A 27,407-nucleotide genomic window follows, 5' to 3' on the forward strand; every position below is an offset into this window, starting at 1 on the left:
ACCGACTTGCCTAGTTCACTATTTTTACTCAAAGTTGACCCTAAAAATGAGGCGTTTCTTTTTTTTTTTCCATTTTATTTATTTTTTCAGCATAACAGTATTCATTCTTTTTGCACAACACCCAGTGCTCCATGCAAAACGTGCCCTCCCCATTACCCACCACCTGTTCCCCCAACCTCCCACCCCTGACCCTAAATGAGGTGTTTCTTATGGCTTTGTTTCTACTAAGATTCTTAGAGTTATATCCATGCTTCTACCCCCTGACGTTGTTCCTGGGCTCTAGTCCGCTCCGCTTCCTCACCATGTGCTCTCCGGACTTGTTTGCACATCTCCCACCTTCAAGATCTCTTTGCTCAGGCAGTTTCTCCCACATAAAATCTAATTACCCTCTTCACCAACTTGAAGCCCACCCTCTCTCCAGAGCAGCTTAAATAACTCTGGGGCACAAAAGGTTTTTACCTTATCTCTCCTCCTAAGACTGATTACATGTACCATGACTTCGTTTGCCTGTGACTATATATGTCTTTTATCATTCGTTGCTATTTTACTTTCCATGTATTTTAATTGTTCACATGGGTCTTCTTTATACCCAGATGAGAGCAAAAACAGAGCAGTCTCCCCATTCTAAGTGTTCAATAAATGACAGCTTAGTGGGTTGGAAGATGAGTTTTAATAATCCCAGTCCACTATCCCAGCTTCCAGACTGTGTGGGCTGCCAGATCAGCAGTCAAATGATCCCCTAGTTTGTGGTCCAAATACCAGCAACAAATGACCAAAGTCATACATCCTCCCACAGTTCCTCACATCTAATTCTCAAAGGGATTTTTAAGTTGCTTAAAAGGACTATCCCCTTTCTACTCATTCTCATCAGTTGAGCTGCTCATTGCTGACTTCTGTGACCCACCACATACTTCTTCAGAAGTCAATGAATAAAGCAGATACAGCAATGGGAGTGTGGTGATGGGAGGTGCTCCAGTGGCTCTAGGATGTGATTGAACATCTTAATTTTTAACCAGAAATGAAAGGTCAATGAAACCATTTTCTTTTTGAAACAAGGGTTCTTCTGCTTGGCCAGTTGTTGCATTTTCATGAGGACATGTAATGAAATTGGAGACTGGAAATAACTAACAATATTCTTGTGGGGTGGGAAGTGAAGCCTTCCCAAGAGACTGGAGGGGACTCTCTGACAGTCTTCAAGAGTCTTTAAATGCTCTTTCTGCTGCTGTTAGCTTTGAGAACATGAACATATAACTGAGACATCCTAGAACTTGGTCTCACATTTGTAGAGTAAGGGTGAATCATGATAGATACCTTAGAGCATGATTGTGGGGATTGAATGAAACATGCTTGCAAAGTCCTCAGCACTCAATGTGGAAACAGGGAAAAAGATAGTGTCTCTAACAAGAGTGCATGGGACTCTGGCAAGGATAAAACATAGTTCTCCATTGCATCTTCATATCATTGTTAAGTAACATGTAATTATTATAAAACAGTCTGTAAGAGTCTATGTTAGGGTATAGACTAGTCTTCCATAACAGACCTCAAAATATGACTCCAGCAAGACAGAAACATATTTCTCTCTTCTGTAATACTTAGAGATAGAAGGTGACTCAGAGCAGGGAAGAATCTACCTTCTGTTCCTTCTGGGTTCTTCCCATCTTAGTGCTCCCCCATTCTGTAGAATATTGTCTCTTCGGAACTGTCAAAGCTGAATGACTGCCACATCCATGTTTCCGAAAGGGAGAAGAAGGGTGGAAGACATATCCATTATCTGAAGGCCAAATCTCAGAAGACCCATGATCTGAACTGAGTTTTCATGTTTGGTCATGGCTAACTGCAGGAGAGGCTCCAAAATGTAGTCTTAAGGAGCCTTGTGTCCAGCCAATGCCCTAATAGGGAAGAAAGGGAGAATGGATTTAAGGGATAAACATCAGTCTGCCACAAGATAACTAAGGACAGGAAGGATTGGGCCAGGTAGACTAGGTAGACAGATGATTAATTAAGCCCCCCAAATCCTTATCGACATCTTTCGTGTAGATGGTATTTGGCTCTATAGGGGATTCAGAGGTGACTTAGGTGAAGTCTTTGCACTCCAAATCCTTAATCCTTCCAGGCTGAGCACACCAATGTTCATCATTAGAAAGTCTTCAGGGATGGATAGAGCTTATGTACATGGAAGTGGCTTTGAAGGAACCTGCAAAGGACACAGTTTTGCAGGGTGGTGTTGAGGCAGGGATTTCTCCTGCTGTGAGGACCCTGAAGGTCCCAGAGATCCTTGGCTCACGTAGCCACTGCAGTGGTTCTCAGTAAGCATTTCCTAAAAGTAAAGGAGCAGTTGTAGTCAGCGTGGGTTATCCACTGTGTAGACGAGCGGGGCCTCTGAATCCTTTCTTCCTTACTGTTCCCCACACTGTTTTCAGTAGAGACAAATGCCTGTGGGGCCTGAGCTTTGGATCAAACAGATCCAGGCTCGCAACCCTGACTTTGCCACTTAGTTAGCGGTGATAACCTCAGATAGATTATTTAGTATCTCTGAGCCTTACTTCCTGAGCTCTAAAATGAGAGGCTCAGATTAGATGATGTCGAATCCTTTCTCAGCTAAAACAATCAATGATTCTCAGAAGGTGTTGAGATGGGAGAGAGGGAAGGCGGGACCGAGCTCCTCCTCCCCAGCAGTTTTGCCAGGTTTTTCCTGGACTAGGCTGTTGTGTGTATTCTGTATAAATTACTCCACAGGGCAAAATTCGGGCTTTTGGAAAGAGCACAGCTTACTTTGGGTTCTCTTCTACCTCCTGTTATGAAGCCCTCTCCAGTCCTTCCCATTGTCAGTCTGGAGCCCTTATTCTGATCTATAGATACCCAGAGCTCTCCTCTACAAGACCTTCCCCGGTCTCCAAAATTGCTCATCTAATCCACCTCTCTACTAAACTCACATTTTCCTCAGTGCCAGAGCATTGATTAGCTGAGCCAATGAAAGAGCTCATTGTAGTAATTCATACTGAGGTATGAGTGCCTGGATTTTGTATGTTAACACTATCTACAATATTATATTTTCCCAAAAGGATCCTGTGAATTCTTGAAATTGAATGATTAACGGCATGGATTTTGAGCACTGCGAGTGCTTGACCGTGGAGAGAGAAGACTTGTTTGGGACTATCCTACTGGAAAGAAAAATGATGATGATAGGTATATAGATGGACGGATGGATCAGAACGCTGAAAAACACAGAATCTGGAACCAGGCAGCCTAGATTATATCTCAGCTCTGTCTCTTACTGTGTAACTTTCGGAAAATTGCCTAGACTCCCTGCACCTCACTGTCTTTATCAGGAAATTGAGGGTCATCGCAAATCCTGCCACTTAGGGGGTTGTGAGAAGGAAATGAGCTAGTACTGCGTAACACACACAGATTAGTACCTGGCACGGAATAAATGCTCTCTGCACATTGGCTGTGTTGGTTATAATCTATTCAGAGGGCCGACTTGTTGGTTTACGTGTAAGCTACCATGTAATGGGATTCTGGTGCTTTTCTTTCATCCAGGTGGCAAAGAACTTGATACCTCTTCAAACTGGCTGCTTCACGTTTTCATCCCTTCCTTCGTCATTGTTTTGATGTTCATAGCTACAATGATAGGCCTAAGGAAACAGCTCTTCCAAAAGCTTCCTTTTAGAAAAGGTAAGTGAGTTTTATTCAAGGCAACTGAATGGACTGGCTGTCTGCAGTGTGAGGTTCTGCTTTTCTCCAGTGGCCCACAGCTTCCCAGTTTCCCATGAATCTCCTCAAAGCCTCGTCAATCATTTTGGGCTCAGAGGGCTCGTCCTGATGATTTTTCCCCAGAAGAAAATGGCTCTAGTCCTCAGTGAGCTGAAATCCCCATGCTGTTTTAAAAGGAATGTTTTGTTCCCGTGCTAAAATAGCTTGCTTTGTTCTTTGAGCTAAGAAGTGTCATTAGCCTCGTGAGATCAGTGTTATTTTGGCAATGCGATGGCTGTGTGTAGAGGTCGTGGGTGGGAGGACACCAAGATCACTTCAGAGGATTGCTTCAGTTCTCATCCCTCGTTTCCCCCGTCTGGGTGTAAGGCTGAACCAAGCCTTCCCCCAAGCCCCCAGGAATCTGAATGCCCTGGTTCGTAAGAAAAGGAGAAAAGTGTGTGAGGCCATTTGGGGACAGGAAAAGCACCTGTTTTGATGGTGCCCTAAAGTCTTTCAGCAGCTCCCCAGGAGTCCCTCCTCAGCCTGTCCTATTGTCACTTGCCCTCTCCTGTTTTGCAACATTGAACCCTGGCCACAATATCTGCAGACTGTCTGGTACTTTCCTAAACTATTCCTTTGTCAGCACCCAATGAGCTCCTCCCAATGTCTACACATGGCCTTGTCTATAGAAAAGAAATGACATGTGGAAATAATCCTATAGGAATTTGGTGTGGCCACTATTTGAGAATCGGGGGACCTTTAGGTTGTTGTCATGCTACATCTATAGTCCAACTTCTGTGTTCTCGTCTGCCGTAAGATATGCTCTGCTCCTGCTCTGCAGGATACTCTGATACTCTCTCTCATGCTGTGTTTGTCCATTGCCCTATGTATGCATCAACTTGTGTGCTAACCCCAAAACCCTCTACTGTAAAATCTGAGGTATTATTGTCAACAGAAAGGGGGATGAGGGTTGAGGAGGAAGGAAGAAGTGAAGAAGGAAGGGAGGAAAAGAGGAAGAAGGGGAAAAGAAAAAGAAAGAGAAAGAAATTATAGAAATGGAGAGGAAGGGCATCGCACCATAAAGGAGGATTTACAGCATCTGATCGAACTTGAATGAAGCAAGATCACTCCTGCAAGTCTGTGACCTCAGAGAACCATGACAGGTGCCCCTCGTTAGAATCTTGTCTTCTGCCATCTTCTGTCTCCTCTCCCATGCACACCCCTTAGAAACCAGTTTATACCTAGTTCCAGGCCTGGGCCTGAGAGCCCTTCAGTCACCTCAGGAATGAGCAAGAGTTTTCTGTCTTTACTCTCTTTGGAAGAATGAAATGGGTCATACTCAAGGTGGAGAAGAAAAACTTCTTCCCCTCATCCTTCATCCCAGTCTCAGGAAGGGGCAAGGATATCCGTAGCGCCAAGCTGGGTGTAAGACTCGGTGCCAGCTGTGGTGGGAGACACTTGTTGCTAACGAGAGTTAAGCGAATAAATCTGCAAATGGTTCCTTTTTTGTTTTTAATGAGCCAGAGTAAAATCATGGCTGTCTATATAATACCCACTGTTCACCCCCACCGCACAACTCGCATGCACTGAGATCCGCGTTCTCTCATGGGAGACACATGGGCACACACGCGGAGATGCCTCTGCCGTGCACACACACTCCTGGGTCATGGGAAAAGGGTGAGAATGGCAGGCACTGTTAGTAGAGCTTCAAGCCAGGGTCAGAGGCTATAGGTCTGCACCTGAGGCTGCCATGTGTTGGCTCTTTGATCTTGTACGAATCACCTAACTTCTTTGAGATGGCTTTTCTACCTGTAAAATGGCTGGTGACATGAGAATGAGCTCTTCGTGGCTTATTGACCCAACCTTGCTGTCCCTATCAGAGTCCACCTGGACTAGAACAGGACCTTCCAAGCTGTCTCCCTCCATCCACTCTTGCCACTTCCGATATGGTCTATTTTCACTTTTAGCTGGAACAGGCTTTTAAATGCCACTAGTCTACCATGTCTCCATGATGCGACCTCCTCTATGGCTTCCTTCAATTCTGAGTTTTCTCAGGCAGCATTTGTTCTTCTTCTTCTTCTTCTTTTTTTAATTCATTGTTACTTTCATTTTTAGTAATTTTGTTCAACATCAATTTTTATATCAACAACATACAAAGTATTATTGGTTTCAGAGGTACAGTTCTGAAATTCATCAGTTTTATATACCACCCAGTGCTCATTACATCACGCACCCTCCTTAATGTCCACCCCCAAGTCACCCCCCCTTCCCTCTGGCAACCCTCAGCATTTGCTCTTCTTAAAGTACTTCTTTCTCCTTGTTCACCTGAGTTTGTCATCCTTCAGATCTCAGTGAAGCTGCCACTGCATCAAGCCCCCCCTGATTCTGCCCCCTCGTCACACCCATTACAGCCAATCCCCTTGTGAGATGCTGCCGTGGTACCTACTTCTTCTTTCAATACACGCAGCACACCCTTATATATCTAGGGCCCCTTTTAATACCCTGGGCTCCAAATGCAGTTGCCTCCCTTTTAATTTTCCAATTAATTCCTTGAGCACCCCCTTGCCTGTCTTAGCCAGAAGTCCAATGTCTCCCTCTTACAGCTTCTACTCCCCCCCGCCTACTGACTGTCAGGAGGCGACGTTCGCCAACAGTGCTGCTGCTTCCAAACAGGCCGGGAGGCTCCTGGGGAGCCAGGTCAGTTCCCCGGCGGGCCCTGGTTTTGAGTTGCTGCTGTTCCCATGCCTGCCATGTGCATCTCTCTTCCCTCTGGGGAGGGAGGTTCTCCATCCACCAGTTTTGCTGGTCCAGATCCCGACACAGACCAGAACGACCCGACATGACAACTTTCGGGCTCCCCTCACACGTTCTGCCATTGCTCCCACAGCAAGACCCTCGAGAGCTGATGAGGCCGAAGGGGCTTCCTGCTTTAACTACCACTGCGCCCAACCAGCCTCCTCGCCTCAAGGCCTTCGCATTAAATTTGAGATGTCAGTCTTAACTTCCTTCTCTTGAGCTCCTCTTAGGGCCAGTGCTGTCCTGAACTTCTCAATCTATCTGAGAGGGTCAAGTAAAGGGGTGGCAATCTCAGCCCCATTTGCCGAGAAGGCCCCTTGGCTCCATTTACCCACCTATGTCTCAGTCCCCAGCTCTGCACACCATGATGCATGGGGAGGCCAGCCGGGGTCAGTCCATAGAAGGTTCTGCTTACCGTCTCTGCATAAAAGGTTCTGCTTACCGTCTCTGCATAAGAGGAGCCCGCAAAGGTTCAGGGCTCCAGGTGACTCACTAGGTTCTGGAGAAGAATCTGGCAACTTCTGTTGTAAAAATAATATCAAGTTCTTCTTCATAAGCATAAAGGCTGTGTTTCTCTTCTTCACTAAAACATGTCCACTGTCTGAGACATTACCTGACAGATGTAGATATTCAATAACATTTTACACATTGAGCCTACTATTTGCGGGCGCCCGTGCTAACCTGCTCTGCGTGGTACAATAGCCATACATGGTCATTTAAGTTTAAATTAAATAAACATTTAATTCCTTGGTCACATCTTAAGTGCTTACACCTTGTTAATATTCAACAGTGACAATGGGACTAGAGGCTACTGCACTGGACAGAGAAAATATACAAAACTTTCATCTTCGCAGAAAGTTCTGTTGGACAGCACTGAGCTGGACCCTTTACAAATTCTTGTTCAGTTAATTTTACAAAAACTGTTTGAAGCAAGGAGTAGTGTGTATATTGCAGATGAAGAAATGGAAATTCAGAAAATATTCCCAACGTCATATAGCTGGGGTGCAAACACAGGTCTGTCAGACACCAAAATGTGTGGCCTTTTTGTTACCAAAGTGCTTGAGAAAAATTGGCTCAATCTGAATAGTATTATTTTGAGCAATGGAAGGAGAGAGTTTCAACCCAAAAGAATCGAGGGGCTTGATTTTTGGCTGAGCCAATGGCAAAGCCAAGAACAGAATCCACAAAGTGTTGCCTAGATGTCTAGAGACCAGATACCTAGGACAGGCCTGTGGATCTTACACACAGTATTTCTCAACCTCTCTAGGGTAAGGAACCATTTATCCTTATATTTCTAATATGCTAGGGTCAATGCTTTTGTAATATATATACTAAAAATGGGATTACTAAAAAATAAAATAAAAAGACATACTAGCCCAGCTTTTACTGGATTCAATAAATATATGACATTTCAATGAATATCAAGGAAAAAACACAGTAAAAGAATTACTATAAAAGTTTCTAAAGGTTTACGCTGGATCTCTGTAACTGTCTCATTGTGGGTTGGTAAGCAGTAGGACACCTACCACCACTAACCCATGAGCTCTCCACTTTGGATGGCACTGCCCTAAAAGACTGAGCCAGAACTTTACAGGGATTTAAACCAAAGACCAGATATGTTGGCCAAAGGTTGCATAAGAAGCACACAGAATGGCAGCACTAACCCTAAGCCTTAGAGAGCAGTGCCCTGAAACTCCACCGTGTAAGGGCAATTTCTATGGGTTAACTCCTACACTCCTTTCAAATGTGAATCCTCTTGGAGGAGATGGCAATGCTGGATGGAGGCCCTCAAAGTCCAGGTCAAGGTCAGTATTGTCATGAGGGAGTTCCTAAAAAGCTGGTGTGCAGAGCAAAAGCAGAATTAGGGATTCCTTGAGTCAGGAACCCAGGCAACTGCAGGACATGGGCATCAAGCTCAAACAAACTCAGAGTGAGGGGGAATGTGTGATGTCAGGGGTTGAAGAGAAGAAACCAGGAGAACAATGGTGAGCGGCATCCCATTATGTGAACTTGTGTTTCTGCCCCCCGAGTTGCTTTGGTACATTATGTCATGTACACCGTAGTGTGAATTAATTGGTCTGACCTCTTGAAGTGAAGAGCAAAGCAGAAAATGGAGAGAGAGTTCTGAAGCTGGAAGTTTCCTGGGCTGATTATCCAAATCAGCAGTCCCTCGGCCTTCGAGAGCCTGGGACCAGTGACTGAGAAAGGAACGGAAAGTAGAGGATTGCCTTGTTTGCAGTTTTCACCCAAGGGCCCAATTCTCCCCTGTCTGTCATTCAGCCTGAGGTCTCGAGCCACAGTGCGCACTTGGACTTCGGCATGTGATTTATTTGGATTAAACTTTGTTCTGCTGTGTTTTCATCTAGAAACAGAATACTTTTCTCATTACTCTTATTCCATTACTGGGATTACTCTTTTTCAGACACAACAAAAAAATCTGTTGCCGCCATAAGGATGGAAGTGGACAGAGCTGTGAGTACTCATGGTTTCTCTTACCTTTTTGTCTCCCAACTTGAATTAAGCAATAGCTCCTGTGCTGTGAATGCACAAAGAGCAACAGGATGCTTTCAGCCTGTACAGAACCTTCCTGTTGAGTGGCATTTCCACTAGCTGTTTTTGCGAACTTACGTTGTTCCACACCCTTCTTGGGAGGAAAAGGGTGCTTGGGTACAGCCTTGGAAAGTTGTAGAGCCTTCAGTCTGTCTCTATTCCTAAGGGCGGCTGCACAGGACATCTGGGCTCAGATACTTAGTCACACGGTTAACACTTAACAGCAAGGGAAGATATTCTACAGCAAAGCAATCAACAGCTCATGGTTCTGCAATGATTACTAAGTACACTGCTGGCCGCTTGGGGTCAAGGATTTGATGGGAGAGGAGTAGAAGGCTCTTCGTGAGGCTGACAGGCTTGGAGCTGGAATTTGTAGATGTGACGTGGAGGTCAGGAGAATTGGGGTTGCTAAAATCACTCAGGCTGGGGAAATGCTGTTTGGGGGACCCACAGGCCTGGGTCATATTGCACAGTGGCTATTTCTAACTTTCTTGGGAAAGCCACCCCTCCTTTTGTAATCTAGCAATCACGTGATGTGACCCATGAATTCATGAGTTCACCAGAATTATAGGCAATTCACAGAAATTTCTAAATAACCTTGTTGTCAGCTACTCAAAATATTCAGAGTTGGTCATTTGAGAATTCGGCTGAATGTATCTGTAAAATTCCAGAGAGACCAACCTCTGAAACAACTCTAGAAAACTTTTAATACCGGGATCTGTGTCTGGCTAATACAGGACACATGGCAACTCGTGAGCACAGAGTAGGACTGGAAGGGATGAAGTTCCGCCCTCCTCCCCGCCACATGCCGCCACCTCCCTGAAAGCCACTCGTGAAATACACCTGTTACCGTGATACCTGTCCCAAGGAGCAAAGGCCACTCAGACCTGGACTCTACTTGAGGTCCAGTTGTGTTGTGTTTCTCTGAATCAGCAGCGAGATTTTCTTGACTCAAAAAAGCTTCAGATGAATGCTGGCCGTCCTAATTGAAACTCCTGTTTCTTGAGAAAGAACACTCCTGTGTTCCTATAGATCGGTCCTCTTGATCTACAGGAGCATTCCCTGGGAGCGGCCTCAGCATCTGTCTGAGTTTCATGAGCTCCAGGCTTTGTGTAAGTGTTTCCTTCAGTTGCTGAGTGTGAGGAGGATAGAGTGAAAGTCCCGAGAGCAGAGGTGGTGAAGTCAGATGCCCACAGGGCCAGGCAGGTGCTGAAGTGAGGAAAAAGGACATTCTTTAACCGGATCGGGAATGGCGACAAAATGGAGGACTAGTGCTGTCGATTTAGCACTAGCCTAACGCTGTCCGAGAAGATGGAAATCAAAAATTTTATATAAAATGTCCTGGTTATTAAATGCTGCCTGAAAGTATTTCAAATCCCAAACAAAGCAAATAAAACATGTCCATAGGCTAATTGAGCCTGTTAATGACCAGTTGCAGCCTCTGTCCTAGGGAGAAAGTATTGTATCTGAGCAACGAAGGCAGAACCGTCTATCTGAGGAATGAGGAATGCTCAAAGGCTTGCAGCCATTTTAAATGTCCCATCCTATGGCCCCCACATGGTGTGAATATTGTTTATAGAGTGTTGGATTAACGGGGTACCATAACCATTTTTAACAATACATCTCCTTACAAACAGAAAAAATCTCATACCCTTTTTTAGTGGTATCTGAAATTCAAAATAAAGTAAATATCTTGACCAAAGGTCAAATTAAAGAAATTAGACTAATTCTCTTCTCCCCCAACTGGTTACATATAGTCACCCTTTGTACCCTCCAGCCAGGGGAAGGGAGAGTCAAGGAGGTGAGAGAATGATGCTCGTCCTCTCTCTTCTTCACCATTCCCTGGCACTTGCCTGAGAATCCGTGGTGTGCTGTAAAGAGGTCAGGACCACTTAGGTATACACCACAGAGGACTCCCATAGGAATGTTCCTGGTACTATTATTTCCAAGAGTAACAAATTAGAAAAAATCCGATGCAAATCAACAGGACAGGTGAACAGAGCGTATGTATAGCAACTGAAATGGACGTACCAGCAGTGGATGTATTTTTGAGATGAATAACCGCAAAAAGTATAATTTTGAGAGGAAAGATAGATTTCAGAAAGATATAGACAGTATACTGGCAATTACAGAGTTTAAAAGCTGACAAAGAACTTTTTTGTGTTTATGGAAATAGTCATGTGAAGGAAAAGTACAAAAACAGCATGGAATTTATAAACACCAAATTTAACCTCTTCAACTGGGTTGATGCTGATATCATTCTGGGGGAGGGGTCGGCAAATGTTGGTTTCCTCTGGGGGTGGGCATGCAGATGTTGACATTACTCGGGGGGGGTCGGCACACAGATGTTGATATTCTGGGGGTGGGCATTCAGATTTTGATGATATACTTTGTTCTATGCCTGAAATATTTCTTCTTTGTAAAAAAGAGGTCGTGATTAAAAATCAAGAGAATTAGATTCAAGTGTTTCTGTGAGCTAGCTATACAATTTTAGGTAATATCAACCCCCTTTCTGAAAACCTAGAAGGTTGGACCAAAAGCGGAGGAGGGCAAACAGGCCCCCGTCAGGCCCAGGAGGTGCCTAGGGCAGAGATGAGGATGGTTTGGGAGACCATTTCCAGGTGGGGAGTGTGGTGATTGATGAATGATGTCTGCTTTGGGTGAGGGGTGGGGAGAAGTCATAGATCTTGGCCGTATAATTTGCCAAACTTGGAAGAGATGCTCTTCTGCCAAAAACAGTTTTGTGTTTGTCCATTTGTCATATAAAACACAAAGATACATGACATTTATCTGTCACGTACCTACATGTTTTAACACTTGGGTAATGTGTTTTACATGTTCCATTTGCATTCAAATTTATTTGTGGGTTGCTTCAAGTGTGGAAATTGACAGTGATCAATGGCGGTGGAATATTAAAGGAAAAAATGGCTCATTTTTACTTAGCATAATGTTTTATGATTTTGTCAAGACAAATACCAATGTGTTAGATTTCAGCAGATTTTTTTTTAAGTTCTTCCCTGGAACTGGAAGCAACTGGAAGTTGCTCACCAGTTGCTAACTCTTTATGGAGAACTAATTTAGCATTTTGGAGACTATCCGCTCAGGAAGAAGAGGGAACAGGACATGGAAATTCTGGTATAGGGAATGGAAAGAGGATGGGTCTGGGGCCCCTCTTTGGGTTGCCAAGAAAACTCGATACCTGTTGCTGAGGGAGAGGTGCTTCAGGCTTCTCCAGGGGAACAGAACCACAGAACCACTCGGAGACTGGCAAGTGTGAATGAAATCTGTAGGGCAGGCTTGTGGTCTGCAAGTTCACTAAGACTTGAAATATGGAATCCAAAATTTGTCGAGTAGGCCAGCAGCCTGGGAACTCAGGTGGGATATCTATACTACAGTCTGAGGCAGAATTCCTTCTTCTCTGGGGAACCTTGGTTGCTCTTAAACTGATTGACTGCGACCCACCCACATTCTAGAAGGTAATCTGCTTTATGTAAGGTCACCTGATGGCAATAGTTGAGCTACACTGACACAGAAAGTCAATCATCACAGCCACCAAGACGTGAAGGGGGTGGTCTTGGCTGGAGTAAGTGGATTTGTCAGACTTCCCTGAGCCTTAAAAAAATAGAAGTAAGTGACTCTCTGTTATCTGGTCACAGATTTGTCGGAGAGGCCAGGGCTCTGTCTAAAACCCCTTGAGCCATGAACCTGCCACCCCAGATATGCATGCAGACTCACTATCTAGGGTTCTCTGCTTAGCTCACTGCCTCTCTCAGCCACGAAGGGATGTGTGTGGCATCGTCGCCCTGCACCTGACGTGTTTCGGAATCATGAACAGCCGCGTAAATATGGAGGGCACAGAACAAAACTGTCACCAGAATTCTCTGGCACAACTAAACTGGAAATGATTTGTCTGCCTGACTGTTCCTTTGTCTGTCTTTCTTGTAGTTTCTTCTGCAGTAAATGTAAAAGGGAACTGATTTTGACCAAATTTGTCTCACTATTGAACGATAAATCTCGCTTATTTTAGTTGTTGGGCGGGTCAAAAATAAATAACTTATACAACTTTGAGAACATTTTTTAAATTACCTCATTTTTTCAGAACAAAAATGAAAAAAAGGCATAAAGGAAGCAAAAATAATTTATAATCCATTACGCATAGATTACCATGGTTAATACTTAATATTACTTTAATTTCTAACATCTTTCTGTATTTAAATTTCATAAAATTAAATTATAATATATACATAACTTGCTATAGTTTTTATTTTATTTTATTTTTATTTATTTATTTGACAGAGAGAGAGTTAACAAGTAGGCAGAGAAGCAGGCAGAGAGAGGGGGAAGTAGGCTCCCTGCTAAGCAGAGAGTCTGATGTGGGGCTCGATCCCAGAATCCTGAGATATTGACCTGAGCTGAAGGCAGAGGCTTAACACACTGAGCCACTCAGGTGCCCCGCTATAGTTTTTATAACTTAATTTTATGTCATTAGTATTACCTATGTGCTAAAATATAATTAATAGTTTTCATATTTTATTGTATACATGGACTGGGATTTATCTTAACTAATTCCCTCTTGCTGGACATTTCATGTTTACCTCATAGTCTTTTATGTTTTATTATTTAAGTATTATCACAATTAATAGCCTTATACATAAATCTCTATGTGCAGCTCTGATTATTACCATGGGTAAACTCTAAGATGCAAAATTACTAGGGTAAACCTATAGGTATTTCTAAGACTCTCAAACTGTATTGCTGAATTGCCCTCTGAAAAGTTGTACCAATTTGTACTAGCAATATATGAAAGAGTTTAATCGTTATAGCTGTCCCGATGCTGGATGTTATTGTTTTTACATTTTGCTAATTTATAAATTAAGACCCGTAAATCCTTCTTTCTTGCTCACTCTCTTTCTTTCTTTCTTTCTTTAGAGAGAGTGTGAGCAGGGGGGTGGGGGGGAAGTGTGGAGGGAGAGAGAGAATCTAAAGCAGGCTCCACGACCAGCACAGAGCCCAATCTCAAAACCCCGCGATCAGGACCTGAGCCAAAATGAAGAGATGGACTCTCAACCGACTGAGCCACCCAGGCAACCCCATCATTATTTTGCATTTTAAAGTTACTAGTGAGATAAAACATCTTCATAAATGTATAAGTTTTATCTTCCTTTGGGAACTGTCTGTGCATCTTTTATCCATCTTTTTACTTATGTCTTCACTTAGAGTTAATAGTAACCCATTTCCTGCGATATATTTTATAAACATCCCCTGATTTGTCGCTTACTGTTAAGTTGGTTTCTTTCTTATCCTGAGAAAACGGGCATTGGGTGTAGTAAAATTAGGTTCAAAGGACCACGTTATAAACATTGATGTCCTATATGTGATATATTTATTAAAAGAAAGTAAGTATAGGGGCACCTGGGTGGCTCAGTCAGTGAAGCATCTATCTTTGGCTCAGTCGTGACCTCAGTGTCCTGGGATCAAGTCCTGCACTGGGCTCCCTGCTTCTCCCTCTTCCCCTTCCCCTGCTTGTGCTCTCTCTGCTCACTCGCTCTCTCTCTCAAATAAATAAAATCTTAAAAAAGGAAAAGTATATTAATTATAACATTTATGCTATGTAACAGCTTACAGCGAGTAGGATCTGCTGTCCCCAGAGGACTGAGTCACACATTTCTAGAAAGCAGGTGCAGTGTCTTCTTCTTCCTTTCAAAGCCTATCACATCCTAGGATGTGTTGTACTTTCAGTAGCTGCCTTTGAAATGATGGTCGACCAAAGTGAACATTCTGCTCTCCACTGATACGTGTCAGCTCAGGAGTGGTGAGCTACAGCCAGGGGGCCAAATCGCTTCCTGTTTTTGTAAGCAAAATTTTACTGAAGCACAACCATGTTCAATGTTGTCCTCTAGCTTTCACACCCTTTCCCTTGCATCCGACAGCAGAGTTGAGTGACTGTGGCAGAAACCATATAGCCCATAAAGTCGAAATATTTCACAATCCAGCCCTATGGAAAGCATGTGCTGGGGACCTCTGCCCCACAGGTTGTCCACGGCTCTGTGCCTTCTCTCGCACTGAATGTACTCGGTCTTGTTCTCAATGCTCTAACCAGCTCCGATCTCAGCTCCATAAAGTCTGAGGACAGAGCCCCATGGGGGGTCCAGCCAGCTCGGGGCCCTCAGGGCTCTCACCCTCCCACACACATCTCTACTGTCCCAGCTCTGCCTCACCCCCAAGCCACCTATCTGGGGACAGCGTCAGGTGTGCAGCCGGCATCCTGGCCCCCCCTGTTCTTGGTCACATTCACCTACTGCATGGAGTCTTGGGACACACATGTCTGACGAGACATCTTCTCAGATAAATAGTCTCCCTTCCCACTTAAGAAGGGAAGAGCTTGGTGGTTTTGCTTCATTGACCAGAGACTGACATGAGAACTGATTCACGTGGGAGTGCCCAGCAGTACTAGCTCAGGGTAGAGCCGGGTTTTCCATTCCATGTTTCTGCCTTGAACTCTCTAGGCAGCCCTGGGAGAGGTGTTGCCTGTTCTTATTCTTGTGCAGATCCAGACTTCTCAGTCTCCCCAGATGATACTTCAAAGCCTTCACTTTAATCTAATAAAATCAAAAGACTCAGATCTAACTCAGTGTGGCCAGAGACAGCTCATTGTCATTTTTCTTCATGGTGGATATGATGACGATTAGTGCAATTTCACAGAGTTCCTGGATCTCTCACTTTTCTGTATGTGATAGGATTAGACTTCTCTACAATTAGTCTGTGGTTAGGTGTGGTCACGTGATTTGCTTTGGTCAACCAAACCTAAGCATAAGTGACATGTGTTACTTCTGGGTAGAAGATATAAGGGCTAGCTTTGCTTTGCTATATTTTCTTTTTCCATCTGGAGTGGTAACCAGCAACATTTGAGGTAGTGATTGCTTCCTTAGCCTGGGTCTCTGAGTAACTACAAATAACAGAGTCCCTTGCCGACCTTCAGTGAACATGGAATAAATTTTTGTTTATTATACAGAGTTTTTATGATTGTTTGTTACTGCAGCATAAACAAGTCTCATCCTGACTAATACAACAGGAGGAAACTGGAACCTCTACTCAATATGGCATATACTCCCATTTACAATTCAGTTTCTGAGGAATGAAAACATTGGGGAAATGCTTTCTAAATAACACAAAGAAAAGAGGGGTAAGATATAAATATATACTTACCATATCATTAATGCTTTATTTAAAGAAATGTTTTTAATATACCACCACACCCCTTTCTCTCAAAGAAGTAAAGTAAAAATACTTGAATGCCCATAATCATTGTCTTTACATGATGGAAGCTTGTATTGTTTTCTCCTTTTATAGTTTCTAAATTTTCTTTGTACTTGAATACATTATTAAATGTCCCAGTGTATCATTTTTAAGTACTCAGCAGTGCGTGTTAGACGAAGAAGGATCTCTGTCCTCATCTGTCATTCTATGTATCACCTCTTTCGTATCCCAGCATATCAGATGCATTGTATAGAACGCTCCACTGGGTCCTCATCAGCTTCAGGGAGTCCTCTTTCAAGGACACATACCAGTGTCTTAGTTGCCTTTCAGAGGTTCCTAACCCAGTGAACCTAGAAGGAGTAGATACATACATACTCCAAGGATGTAAGAGGTCAGGTCTGGTCCCATGACTTCTTGTTCTCACACAGGCAACCAAGCTGTCAAGCAGCATAACTTCAGGAGTCGATTCTGATACCATTAATACATATCATGTTCCTTTAAAAAAGTTATCATCACGACATGGTTTGTTAGCAGTTACAAACCATGTAACCTGACTTCCTCATTTTACAGATGGCAGGATTTGAGCTAAGAGGTATTAAGTGACTTTCTTGAATGAAATAATGATAGAGAAATGAAAGGTCTTGTGATTCCCAGTATAGTGCTAGTCATTCTCTCATTCCCTCTGAAACACGTCATGTCTGCTGTTTGCATGACTCTCAAGTAGGCTGTGTGGGAAGTGTAAGGATAAATGAAACCCAGAATTAGTACTCCAAGATTCTTACGATCAGGAATTGGAGATAAGGTGTTCAAAATCCTGTTCTCATTGGCATAATTTGGGCTAAGATTAAAGAAGCCAGATTTCTATAGACCCTCTAGCAATTGATCAGATATCTGTGTTTTTGCTGTTTTCTTTTGTTGCATGAGACTCTTGTCTTCCCCATAGGAGCTTCCACTGAGGACTACCCACAACCTCCACACCCATTATGGCACAGGTGCCTCGTTCCCCTTTTCCCTTTAGTGGGCGCCAACCTTTTCTTTCTTTTCCCATGATAACCCTTCATAAAGGAAATATTAGATGGAATACTTGCATGCAATGAGTGGGGGAAAGCTCAGTCCTCTTGTGTGTCTCCTTTACTCTAACTACTGCATACACACCTCGGACATGAAGGCATGGGGTTTCTTCTCTACCAGGAAATTCTCTGTGACACCCGCTTGGTGTCCTGTGGCTTAACTCAGTTCCGACACTATCTACCTGGAAATAACCTGAGATCCCACCCATGAAGGGCTCAGTCCCACAAGAGTGCCCTCCCTGCCTTCCACCCCCAACTTGAGATGCCAAGGGTGAGTCCAGGTGGTCACCTGTGTGTCTGCTCAATCAGCTGTAAATCTGAGGTTCCCACTGTCCCTTCCCTTGGGTTCGATGAATTTGCTAGAGTGGGTCACAGAGCTCAGGAAAACGGTTTACTTACTGTTGACTAGTCTATTATAAAAGGTTATGAAGTGATATGATGAACATCCAGATGGAAGAAATGCACTGGGCAGGATATGTGGGTCCCCCATGCTCTATGCACGCGTCATTCTCCCAGCACCGACATGTGCTCACCCATGCAGAAGCTCTCGGAAGCCCTACTTTAGGGATTGTTATAAGGGCTTTATCACATGGGCATAACCAATCATTAACTCCATCTCCTCTCCTGGAGAATGGGGATGAGCGTGGGAAATGGGGCTGAAAATCCCAAGCTGCTAATCATAGCTCGGTCTGTCTGGTGACCAGCTCCCGTCCAGTAGTTCAGCAAGAGTCACCTCTTTACAACAAAAGACACTGCCATCATCCTGGAAATGTCAAGGGATTTGGGAACTCCCTCAGGAAGTGAAGGCTGAACATTAGAACAAAAGAGGTTCCTAGTGCTCTTATCTCATAGGAAATTACAAGGATTTTAGGAATTCTATGCAGGAATCTGGGGCAGAGACCAGTACATACATTTTCTATGACCTCACAAAAGTAGATTAAAACCATGGTGAGACTAGAGAGAGGGATATAAACACTCTACCGTAGGTCCCTGCAAAGGCCTCTAAGGTGCAGTTGTGCTTCTTGGAACATACTCAGAAAATCATGCAGCTTTCAAACGATCACTTTGTTCCAAAGCCCACCTTATTCACATATCCTCAGAATCCCCAGAGACACCCACCCCATGTCCAGCTTCCCGCCACGCCGCACCCAGCCTCATCCACTGGGCTCAGGAGTTTTTAATTGTGCCAGAAGTCAGTGTAGTTTTTTATAGTTTTCTGTGGCTTTACGAGAAGTACAAATACAACATGAGAGTTCAGAGATGGGGAAAAAATATCACTTCAGGCTGGGGATCATTAGGGAAGAGGGACGTTTTCCTGGAGGAGGAGACATTTGAACCAGGCAGGAACGGAAACAGCGACTGTTCTGGATGGAAGAGACCAGGGGGAGGAGACATGGGCATCCATGGGAAAAAGCATGGACTCCTCGCCTGGTAAGAGCCAGTGGGGAGATAAGAGGAAAGACGTTGGGGCCATCATGTGAGCCAGGAGCTCCAGGCATAGAGGTTAGATTGTACTCATCAGGCTTACTGCCTTAGTCAGGTCTCAGCAGGAAGCAGAGGGCACACCCAGGAGGGGTGACTGAGGCACGCTTCTAAGTTTTTACTAGTTACAAAGACAGGAGGAAGGTTGGGGGAGACCGGTTTGGAAGGTTGAACACCCTGGAACTGGCAAGAACAGGAATAGTTGACTACCCCAGGCCTGAAGGGGAAAGAGGAAGAAGAAGTTGCCACAAGGCTGGTGAGAAACAGGGGAGAAGGCCCCCTACAAGGATAAAGCCTGTCTGCAACCCGTCTGGAGGTTACGGAAGCGTGCACGCCCCAGCCTCACTGTGCTGCCCATTACAGTCTTCTTTATCTCCAGCCTGTGGGGGAAGCAGGAGTGGGAGCTGGGGAGAGGAGAGCCCAGTGAGCGGTCCAGTGTCTTCCTCCTGGGACCTGAGCAGGGTAGAGCAGAGAGGAGAATGAGTCTGAAAGAAACGGTGGAAATATCTGGTGCAACGGAGAACTATCAAAGGTTTTGAACAGGTGAACCCATGAACCGAGCTGACTACAAGCCAGAGAATGGAGGGAACAAGGCTCTTGCGTTAGGTCTGGAGAGAGAGGCTGAAGACACGGACCCAGGGCAGTGGTGCAGACAAAGGTCAGGAACTATGCTGCTTTCTGATACATGAGCTTTTCTGCTTTAGCATTCTCTCACTCCCATCTGATTTGAGAGCTTATATACTTTCTAACCAGAAAACTGATTTTCCTGTTTGTGGACTTCTCTCCCCAGATTTGAACCTGTGGTTTCAGGAGCTGGGGTGACCTGATGGGACATCCTTAAGAAGCTTCTGGACTCTGAACAAGAGAGAGGCAGCACGGGGCCACGTGTGCTCAGAGGAAGCCAGGCACCCCACCCCTCCCAGATCCAGGCGCTCACCTCCGAGGCCCGTGACTCTAAGCAAAGCACGATAGCACTTTAGGAAACGACCACCCTGGATCGTGGACCCTGATGAGCGTTCTGAGGCTCCTTCTTGTTGCCAGGCTGAAAACAAAGGGAATTTTCCCCTTGCTTTTCCAAAGTGATTTCCAGAAGCTGAGAGGAGTGGAAATTTTCAGTTGCACAAATGGACCCATTGCCAATAGAATTATTTTTATCTGCAGTTTCTTCTTGATTCCGGAAAAGCCTATTGAGTCCATGAACTCACAAACTTTAAACAATGTCAAGCCATAATTGGCATATTGTATGGCTTAGTGGAATCTGGAAAGAATCTGAGTTATTTTAATTAACAGAAAGCATTGAAGTACACAGTGGACAACTCCAATTGTGGAGAAAGGCCATTGAGTATTTTTGTGAGATCTAAATCACAAAGCATTTGTTTTAACCTGTAACGGCACCATACTAAATGATTTTTTTGTAAACTCCATCTTCCCTTTTAAAAATGCTGTTTTGTTTTGTTTTTTTAACCTCAGAAGCCAATGACATACATTTTAAAAAACTGACACGCTAATATGCCATATGTGCGAAGATTTCAGATGGGTACCCATAATGGTCAAAGCCCCAAACGAAGGCTCCTTTCCTGGCCCTCTCTCTGACTTTAAACTCCACCTTTCAGTGTCTCTGTCCCTGTCTGTGACACAGGGACACTCATGACTCGAGGCCTTTGATGGCTAGCACTGTAGAAATGTTGTGGGATCCCCTCGTGTGTGTCGAGGGGGACTGTAACTACATGCTGTGACAACCGGTGAATCCTGTTAAATTTGGTCTGTGTGCTGCAGTCCTGAAGTTCGGAGCACTCGTTGACCTATGACGTACCCAGATGTGTACACTGTTGAGCTCAGCAGAGTCCTAGGTTAGCGGCCTCTCTCTCTCAGTCTGGAGCCATGAGGATTGGGGCACATGTGAGAGCTTCCCCTTAGTGAGCTCCTGGAGGGCAAGGAGGGAGCAGATTTTGCTAATGCTGCAGCGAGCTGCCTTAGGCACAATCTAAGACTCATCCTAATACAGAAGAGAACAGCTACACATAATATTCTTACTTTTTGTGACCTTAATATGATTGGCTAAAAAGAATGTAATGGCAGTCTTTAAAAACGAAGAACTGGAGGAGTTGTGTGTCTTTAAAAAAGCAAAAAGTACCTTTTACAAAAGAAGCAAAAATAACATTTGGGAGAGTTTAAGGAATTGAGAAAGGCCGAACAAACAGAAATCACCTATGATCTCATCTCGATACAAGTATTTTCATTTTTGCTGTTGGCGTTTGGTCCTTGTCCAGACATGTACACGATTTCAGCCACAGTTGTGATTGTCTATCCTTTTTTTTCAAATTTGTCATCGTACCACAGGTTCCCACCCCTGTGGCTGACTAGTCCTCCTAATTATCATTTTTAATGAATGCATGAGTCACAGATCATAATGAGCCGGGATCAGGCCCAAACCCTCTCCATCCTCTGACCGCTAGAAGCCCATATTTTGACTTGCGGCCTACAGTGACATTTAGGGTTCCTAAGGATTAGTATCATTTCAGAGTAGTGTTTAGGAATCCCTGAAAAGCCTGGGTATTTCCATTTCCCCCAGTGCACAGACACCTTCATAATGACCTCAAGTCCCTTTGGGGCTGGCTTTGAGGAAGATCTACAGTATACAGTGTTGTTGCAGGGTCCTTTCTGAGAACTGGGGAAGAAGCTATGACTCTCAGTTGTGAAAACTCAAGTCAGATTTCTATTGTATAAATCAAGTAACGCTTTGGTAGGCTGGCCGTCAACTTCATTCTTAGGGCCAACCACCACTGAAGATTTCCTGCAAGTAAAGAATTCTGATTACTATTCTGGGATCTTATCCTCTCCACTGCAAGCAGGAAGCCCATCTCGGGGCAGCATCTCCTCCCAGAACCCTTGGCCTGCAGAAAACAGCCACCTGCAGGTGTCCACGGTGGCTAGGAGTCCCTCACTAATGCATTTCTCAATGCTTTGGTGAAGGGAGTATGAAGCTGAGGAAGGATGCACAGGTTACATATGATAAATTACTCCATTATCCCTAACTCCTTAAGCCTTTAGGATCCTTCTTGTACATTATTCCACAGAAATTCTATCAACTCAATGTCACTGTTGAGCACAGGTTTCAGCCAAACAACTAAATAAACAGACCACTCCCAGCTGCTTGAACTCCTACATTATTTCAGCTTGCTTCCACTGTATAACAAACCTTATGACTTATGTTTCTCATGTAGGCTTTTATGATTGTGTACATTAGCAATTCAAGCTGGGTTCAGCGGGGGCGGCTCATTTCTGCATCAGCTGGACTCACTCACACATTTGCAATCAGCTGACAGATTGCTTGGAGGACCCTGGCCTTAGGTGGCCTCACTCACATGTCTTGGAGTTGGTTCTGGCTGTGGGCTGAGCCATGCACCTTCGGGAGGTCTATTCATGCTTTTTTCCAGTATGGAAGCTGATCCAAAACAGCAAAAAGAGGGCCAGTCCCAACGTGCAAGTAGTTTTCAGGTTTCTGTTTGTATCATACTTGCTAATGTCTCAGTGGCCAAAGCACGTCAGATAGCTAGGCCAAAATCAATGTGGAAGGGACTTGCGTGAGGGCCTGATCTACAAAATGGTATGATTCCCTCGGGGCTATTGCTGTAACAATCTACCCAAGCATTAAGTCCAAAAACCTATGAAGAGCGGATTATATCAGGGTTACCTATATTTAGCCCCAACCCAATGTGGTATTCTGTTTTCCTTGGTCTGATACCCTTAGAGTCCATCTCAGTGTAGATTAGTTAGGTTTCTTCTAGTATAAATTTAACAAAATCATGTAATTCTTTTGGAGTAAAGCCTTCTCCTCCAGAACAAGACTCTGCCCTTCTTCCCCGAATATGCTGGGATCTGACTCTAAATAAAATCCCAAAGACCATGAGAGCTGAGAGCAGTGGGGTTTGAAAAGGATGGGATCTCCATGCAAGGGGACTGTCTCATCTGTGCCTATTACAGGTTTCCAAGCAAAGGAAGTCTGGTATCATCAAATAGAAAATGAGAGGCTTCTTCCAAGGGAAGCCCAGGAGTATTGAAGGATTAGGGGCGGTTAAAATTCTCAGCTTCGTCCAAGTCCGCCCAACGTTCCTGTTCCTAGTCGTCAGGGTCCTATCCTTCCAAATTCCTGCCTCAGCTTTCACATGTGAGACTTGGCCAGTCTGTGACTGTTGGACTTGGGTCTGATTGTTTAGATACATCTGTCCTATAACTAAAAGGAATAAGTGATGTGTTCAGGGCAGGCTCAGAAGCCTTCTGGTGCGCTGAAGACGATTTGAGCTTCTGAGCTGTAAATTCTGGGCCTTTAGTCATCTCCAAAACCCTGCCTCCTGCTGACACCGACCTAGCTTGGCTAGCCCCTAGGGTAATGAATCACAGTGCCATTGTATGCCGATTACCCGCTCCCATTTTCTACTGGTAAAGAGTTCAGCTCTGAGTTTGAAGCAAATCCAGCCCAGCATCCTGTTTTTCAGAGTCTGTTTCCTAGGATGACTCCTGGTGTCCAGCCCTGTACCAGCCAGGGTCTGGTCAGGGAAGTGGAGTGGATTTAATATTAGGAATTGGTTATAAAGATATTAGAAGGTAGAAAGAGGAAAAAGTAGATACCAAAAAAAACTAAATATTAGAGCTGCAGACAGCCGCTAACTTTCTGACCTGGGTTGCTTACCAAAGTGACAAGTGCAGGAACTGGAAACAGGAAGGAATTCTCCGCCTCCAGCATTCCCATCCCTTAGGGCCTCCCATCTATTGAACTTTCCGGGAAGTCAGCTGGCAAGGGAATCTGGTAGATACCGTTTGCTGAATTCCAGCCCCAGCCTGGCAGAACAGAATGGAGGAAGGTAGGTTTGGAACTGAGAACAGGAGATAAATAACCAACCAATTCCTGTGCCAAAACGTATCTAGGTAAATGGAGATATATTCGCTGAGAGAGGAGACTGCAGAGGCAATGGACTCCAGTTACCCTGCCGCTCAAGGAACGCTCTTCAACTTTGTGGCATTTGCCCATACAGCAAGAGCCTAATATATATTGATTGATCCACTGGACAGGAAGATAGCAATAGGGAACTGCTTTGGCCAAGAACATAGGATAAAATAAATTAATTTTTAAATGCATTTCGTAGAAGAAGTTGTATCAGTTGCATCATTTGGTTGCAACTGAAAGAAAACCTGATGCAAATGGGCTTATATTAAAAAAACAACAGAATGCACTGGCTTATGTCACCAAACGGCCAAAGGTGTAGGTGGCACAGAGCTCTAACGATGACATCAGGATCCGGTTTCTTTCTACCATCCCTTCCCTCTGCTTACCTTCTGTTGACCTATTGGCAAACACGACTTTGTATTCTCAACAGCAGGCTCCTCATAGGGGAAGTAAACTCCAAATAGCATGTTTTCCTCTCAGTTCTGTTTGTCCTATAAAAATAGAATTCCATGTTAAAACAGAACAGCTTACAAGAAGTACTGAGGAAGCAACTAATGCCCAGAATTCTGGGTTGTACAGCTTGAACAGTAATATAACCAGGCTTAAGAAAAAAAGGGTAAAAAGAAAAAAGAGAAAAGAAATCTAATCAGACTGCTGGTCAAATCAGGAACTTCCCAGTGTCTTGATCCCCTTTGCTTTAAAACTCAGCACATGAAATGCTCAACTTACAGGTAATTTAAAGTTTAAATCAAAACAAAATTTAAGGAAGCATTTTCAATCATAACATTGGCAAATTCTTTTTTTTTTTTAAGATTTTATTTATTTATCTGATAGAGACAGGGAGAGAGGGAACACAAGAAGGGGGACTGGGAGAGGTAGAAGCAGGCTCCCCGCTGAACAGAGAGCCCATTTGGGGCTCGATCCCAGGATCCTGGGATCATGACCTGAGCTGAAGGCAGATCCTCAACTGACTGAGCCACCCAGGCAAATCCTTTTTATTGATAACATAGACTGCTCCAGAATATGTTGTTAAATTGGTGGACTCATAAATTGTTAGTGGTCATATAAATCAGTACAATTTTTTTTGAGATGTATTTGTCTATAGATCAGAGACCATACAATTCGTCATACCATTTGTTTAAGTAATTATACTCTATAAATCTGAAATAATCCAAAAAGATATAGAAAGCTAAAGATATAGAGACATTCATTGCAAATATATATATGTGATTTTTTTTTTAAAGATTTCATTTATTTACTTGACAGAGAGTGAGTGCGTGCACAAGAAGGGGGAGAGACAGGCAGAGGGAGAGGGAGAAACAGGTTCTCCACAGAGCAGGAAACCTGATGTGGGACTCCATCCCAGGATCCTGGGATCAAGACCTGAGCCAAAGGCAGATGCTTTACCCACTGAGTTACCCAGGTGCCCCTAAATGTGTGATTTTTTAGAAAAAAGCTTTGCCATAACACTGAGTGGGGGAAAAAAAGCAAAGTATATAACTCTATACTCAGTTAAAGTTTTTAAAAAATGAACTAAAAAAAATATGCTTGGATATGTAGCAAGAACCATGTCAAGGTTTATACTTTTACCCCAAAAAACCATTCTAATGATTTTTCTAAAGGAATCCACAGACTGAAGTAAAATGGGTCTTTTATGAAAAAATGTACTAATTACAGTCTTATCTGGACGGCCCCAAACTGGAAACAACCCATCAAACAAAATAGAAGTGAGTTAGTCATAGTAATTTGTATTTGGAATGCAGACTACTATCTAGTCATAAAACGACAGTTATAAAGATCATACGGAAGTATGGAATAATTGTTACGATACAGTTTTCTCTATTTTACAAAAATTTTTGGTATTGTACAGCACTTTCGTAAAGTATCATTTTAAGTGTTCCCTTTGGCAACACCTGCACTAAAACTGGAAAGATAGAATGTTAGCAGGGCCCTGTGCACACAATTCTGCAAAGCGTTCGATGTTGAAATATAGGTATATATCATGAGACGGAAACCAGAGCTCGCTCTGCTTATTGACCGTTGAAACACCGTGATACTTGGAAATAGCAGTGATACTTCTGGCAGAGTATTATTAGAAATATGAAATATCTGTCATCTCGATCAGAGATTTTGAGAACTATGATTTTACTTATATGTGGATTCTAAACAAAACAAATGAACACACAATAAAAGAGAAAGAGGCTCATAGTTACAGAGAACAAGCTGGCGGGTGCGAGGGCAAGGGTGAGGTGGTGGGCAAAATAGGGGAAGGGGTGGAAGAGATATAAACTTCCGGTTATCAAATAAATAAGTCACAGCATAGGGAATATTGTCAATGATAGGGTAATAATTCTGTACAGTGGCAGATGGTGACTAGACTTATTGTGGTGATCCTTTCATAATGTATGTACATGTCGAATCACTATGTTGTATACCTGAAACTAGGAAGTTTATGTATCAACTATACGTCAGTAAAAAAAAATATGGAGTTTACTTCCACAAAGTCTTGCTTTTAGCACGTTTGGGAAAAATAGAATCCTATATTCCTTCCTTTTTTCCTTCCTCCTCTCCTTTGCTTGTCTCAACTGTGAAATTAGAATGGTAATAACAGTCTCTGTCTCTGTCAGTGTGATGAGATTATGGTCAATTTTTATTTTCTTTGTATTCTTCCTGTATTTGGAAGGTTTTAAAAAACATATTTTACATTTTATTTATGTATTTATTATTTATTTTATTTACCAGAGAGAGAACACAAGCAGGGGGAGCAGCAGGCTGAGGGAGAAGCAGGCCCCCCACTGAGCAGGGAACCCTATGTGGGGCTGGATCTCAGGACCCTGGGACCATGCCCTGAGCCAAAGGCAGATGCCTAACCAACTGAGCCACCCAGACATCCCAACATTTTGTATTTTTAATCTGAAAAAACACTAAAATTGATGTTTTAAATTAAATTATTTAATTAAAATTTAAAAGATTTTTTTTAATGTTTTGAAATTTTAGGGGCACCTGGGTGGCTCAGTCAGTTAAGTGTCTTTCTTCAGCTCAGGTCAGGATCCCAGAGTCCTGAGATCCAGCCCCGCATCGGGCTCTCTGCTCAACGAGGAGCCTGCTTCTCCCTCAGCCTGTGTCCTGCTTTCTGCTTGTGCTCTCTCTCTCTCTCAAATAAATAAATCAAATAATTTTAGAGTTTCAGTGTCTCTCTCTTGAAAATCAAAAGGATGCATGAATGGCAAATATTATAGTATTTTTGGCAACAATTTTATGAGCACAGCCCCTGTTTTTCCCCTCATGTCAGGTGCACATTTTCACCCATGTTTTTAAGAAACACTAAAAAGAAACTAAAAGAAAAGTTGACTAAGTGAAAGTGCTCAGAGGTGCGAAGGTTGCCAGCATCCTGCCTGCTCAGTCAGGTGTGGCGCCGGCCTCTGCACACAGCGCATGACGGGCCTGTGACAGAACGTATGACCCACACATGTGACGGGTGAGTGCCTCCCTTCTGCTCCATGTTGCGCCCTGGGGACTTGACCTCAAAAACCATCCTCCTGGGGGCAGCCAGGTCAGGGGTGGGGAGGGAGAGGGGTCTTTCCAAAACACACACATTGTTTGAGTTCTCGTCT

At 43.7% G+C, this 27,407-nt stretch overlaps 1 protein-coding gene across 2 annotated transcripts in view; it reads left to right on the forward strand.

Annotated features, from left to right (window-relative positions):
- The window catches only part of PDCD1LG2 (programmed cell death 1 ligand 2), a 54,918-nt gene extending 34,415 nt beyond the window's left edge, over positions 1 to 20,503 (forward strand). The window contains exons 5-7 of one of the 2 annotated variants that reach the window (XM_046023099.1): positions 3,541 to 3,675; positions 8,912 to 8,961; positions 19,639 to 20,503. In XM_046023099.1, coding sequence (XP_045879055.1) covers positions 3,541 to 3,675; positions 8,912 to 8,961; positions 19,639 to 19,644 — 191 coding nt within the window. In that variant the 3' untranslated portion in view covers positions 19,645 to 20,503. Of the gene's footprint in view, positions 1 to 3,540; positions 3,676 to 8,911; positions 8,962 to 12,695; positions 12,783 to 19,638 lie in introns of those variants that run through there. The other variant, XM_046023098.1, reaches the window with a different exon arrangement.
- Positions 20,504 to 27,407: the final 6,904 nt, after the last annotated feature.

Source organism: Meles meles, chromosome 11, assembly GCF_922984935.1.
Source record: "Meles meles chromosome 11, mMelMel3.1 paternal haplotype, whole genome shotgun sequence".
NCBI classification, from domain to species: Eukaryota; Metazoa; Chordata; class Mammalia; order Carnivora; family Mustelidae; genus Meles; species Meles meles.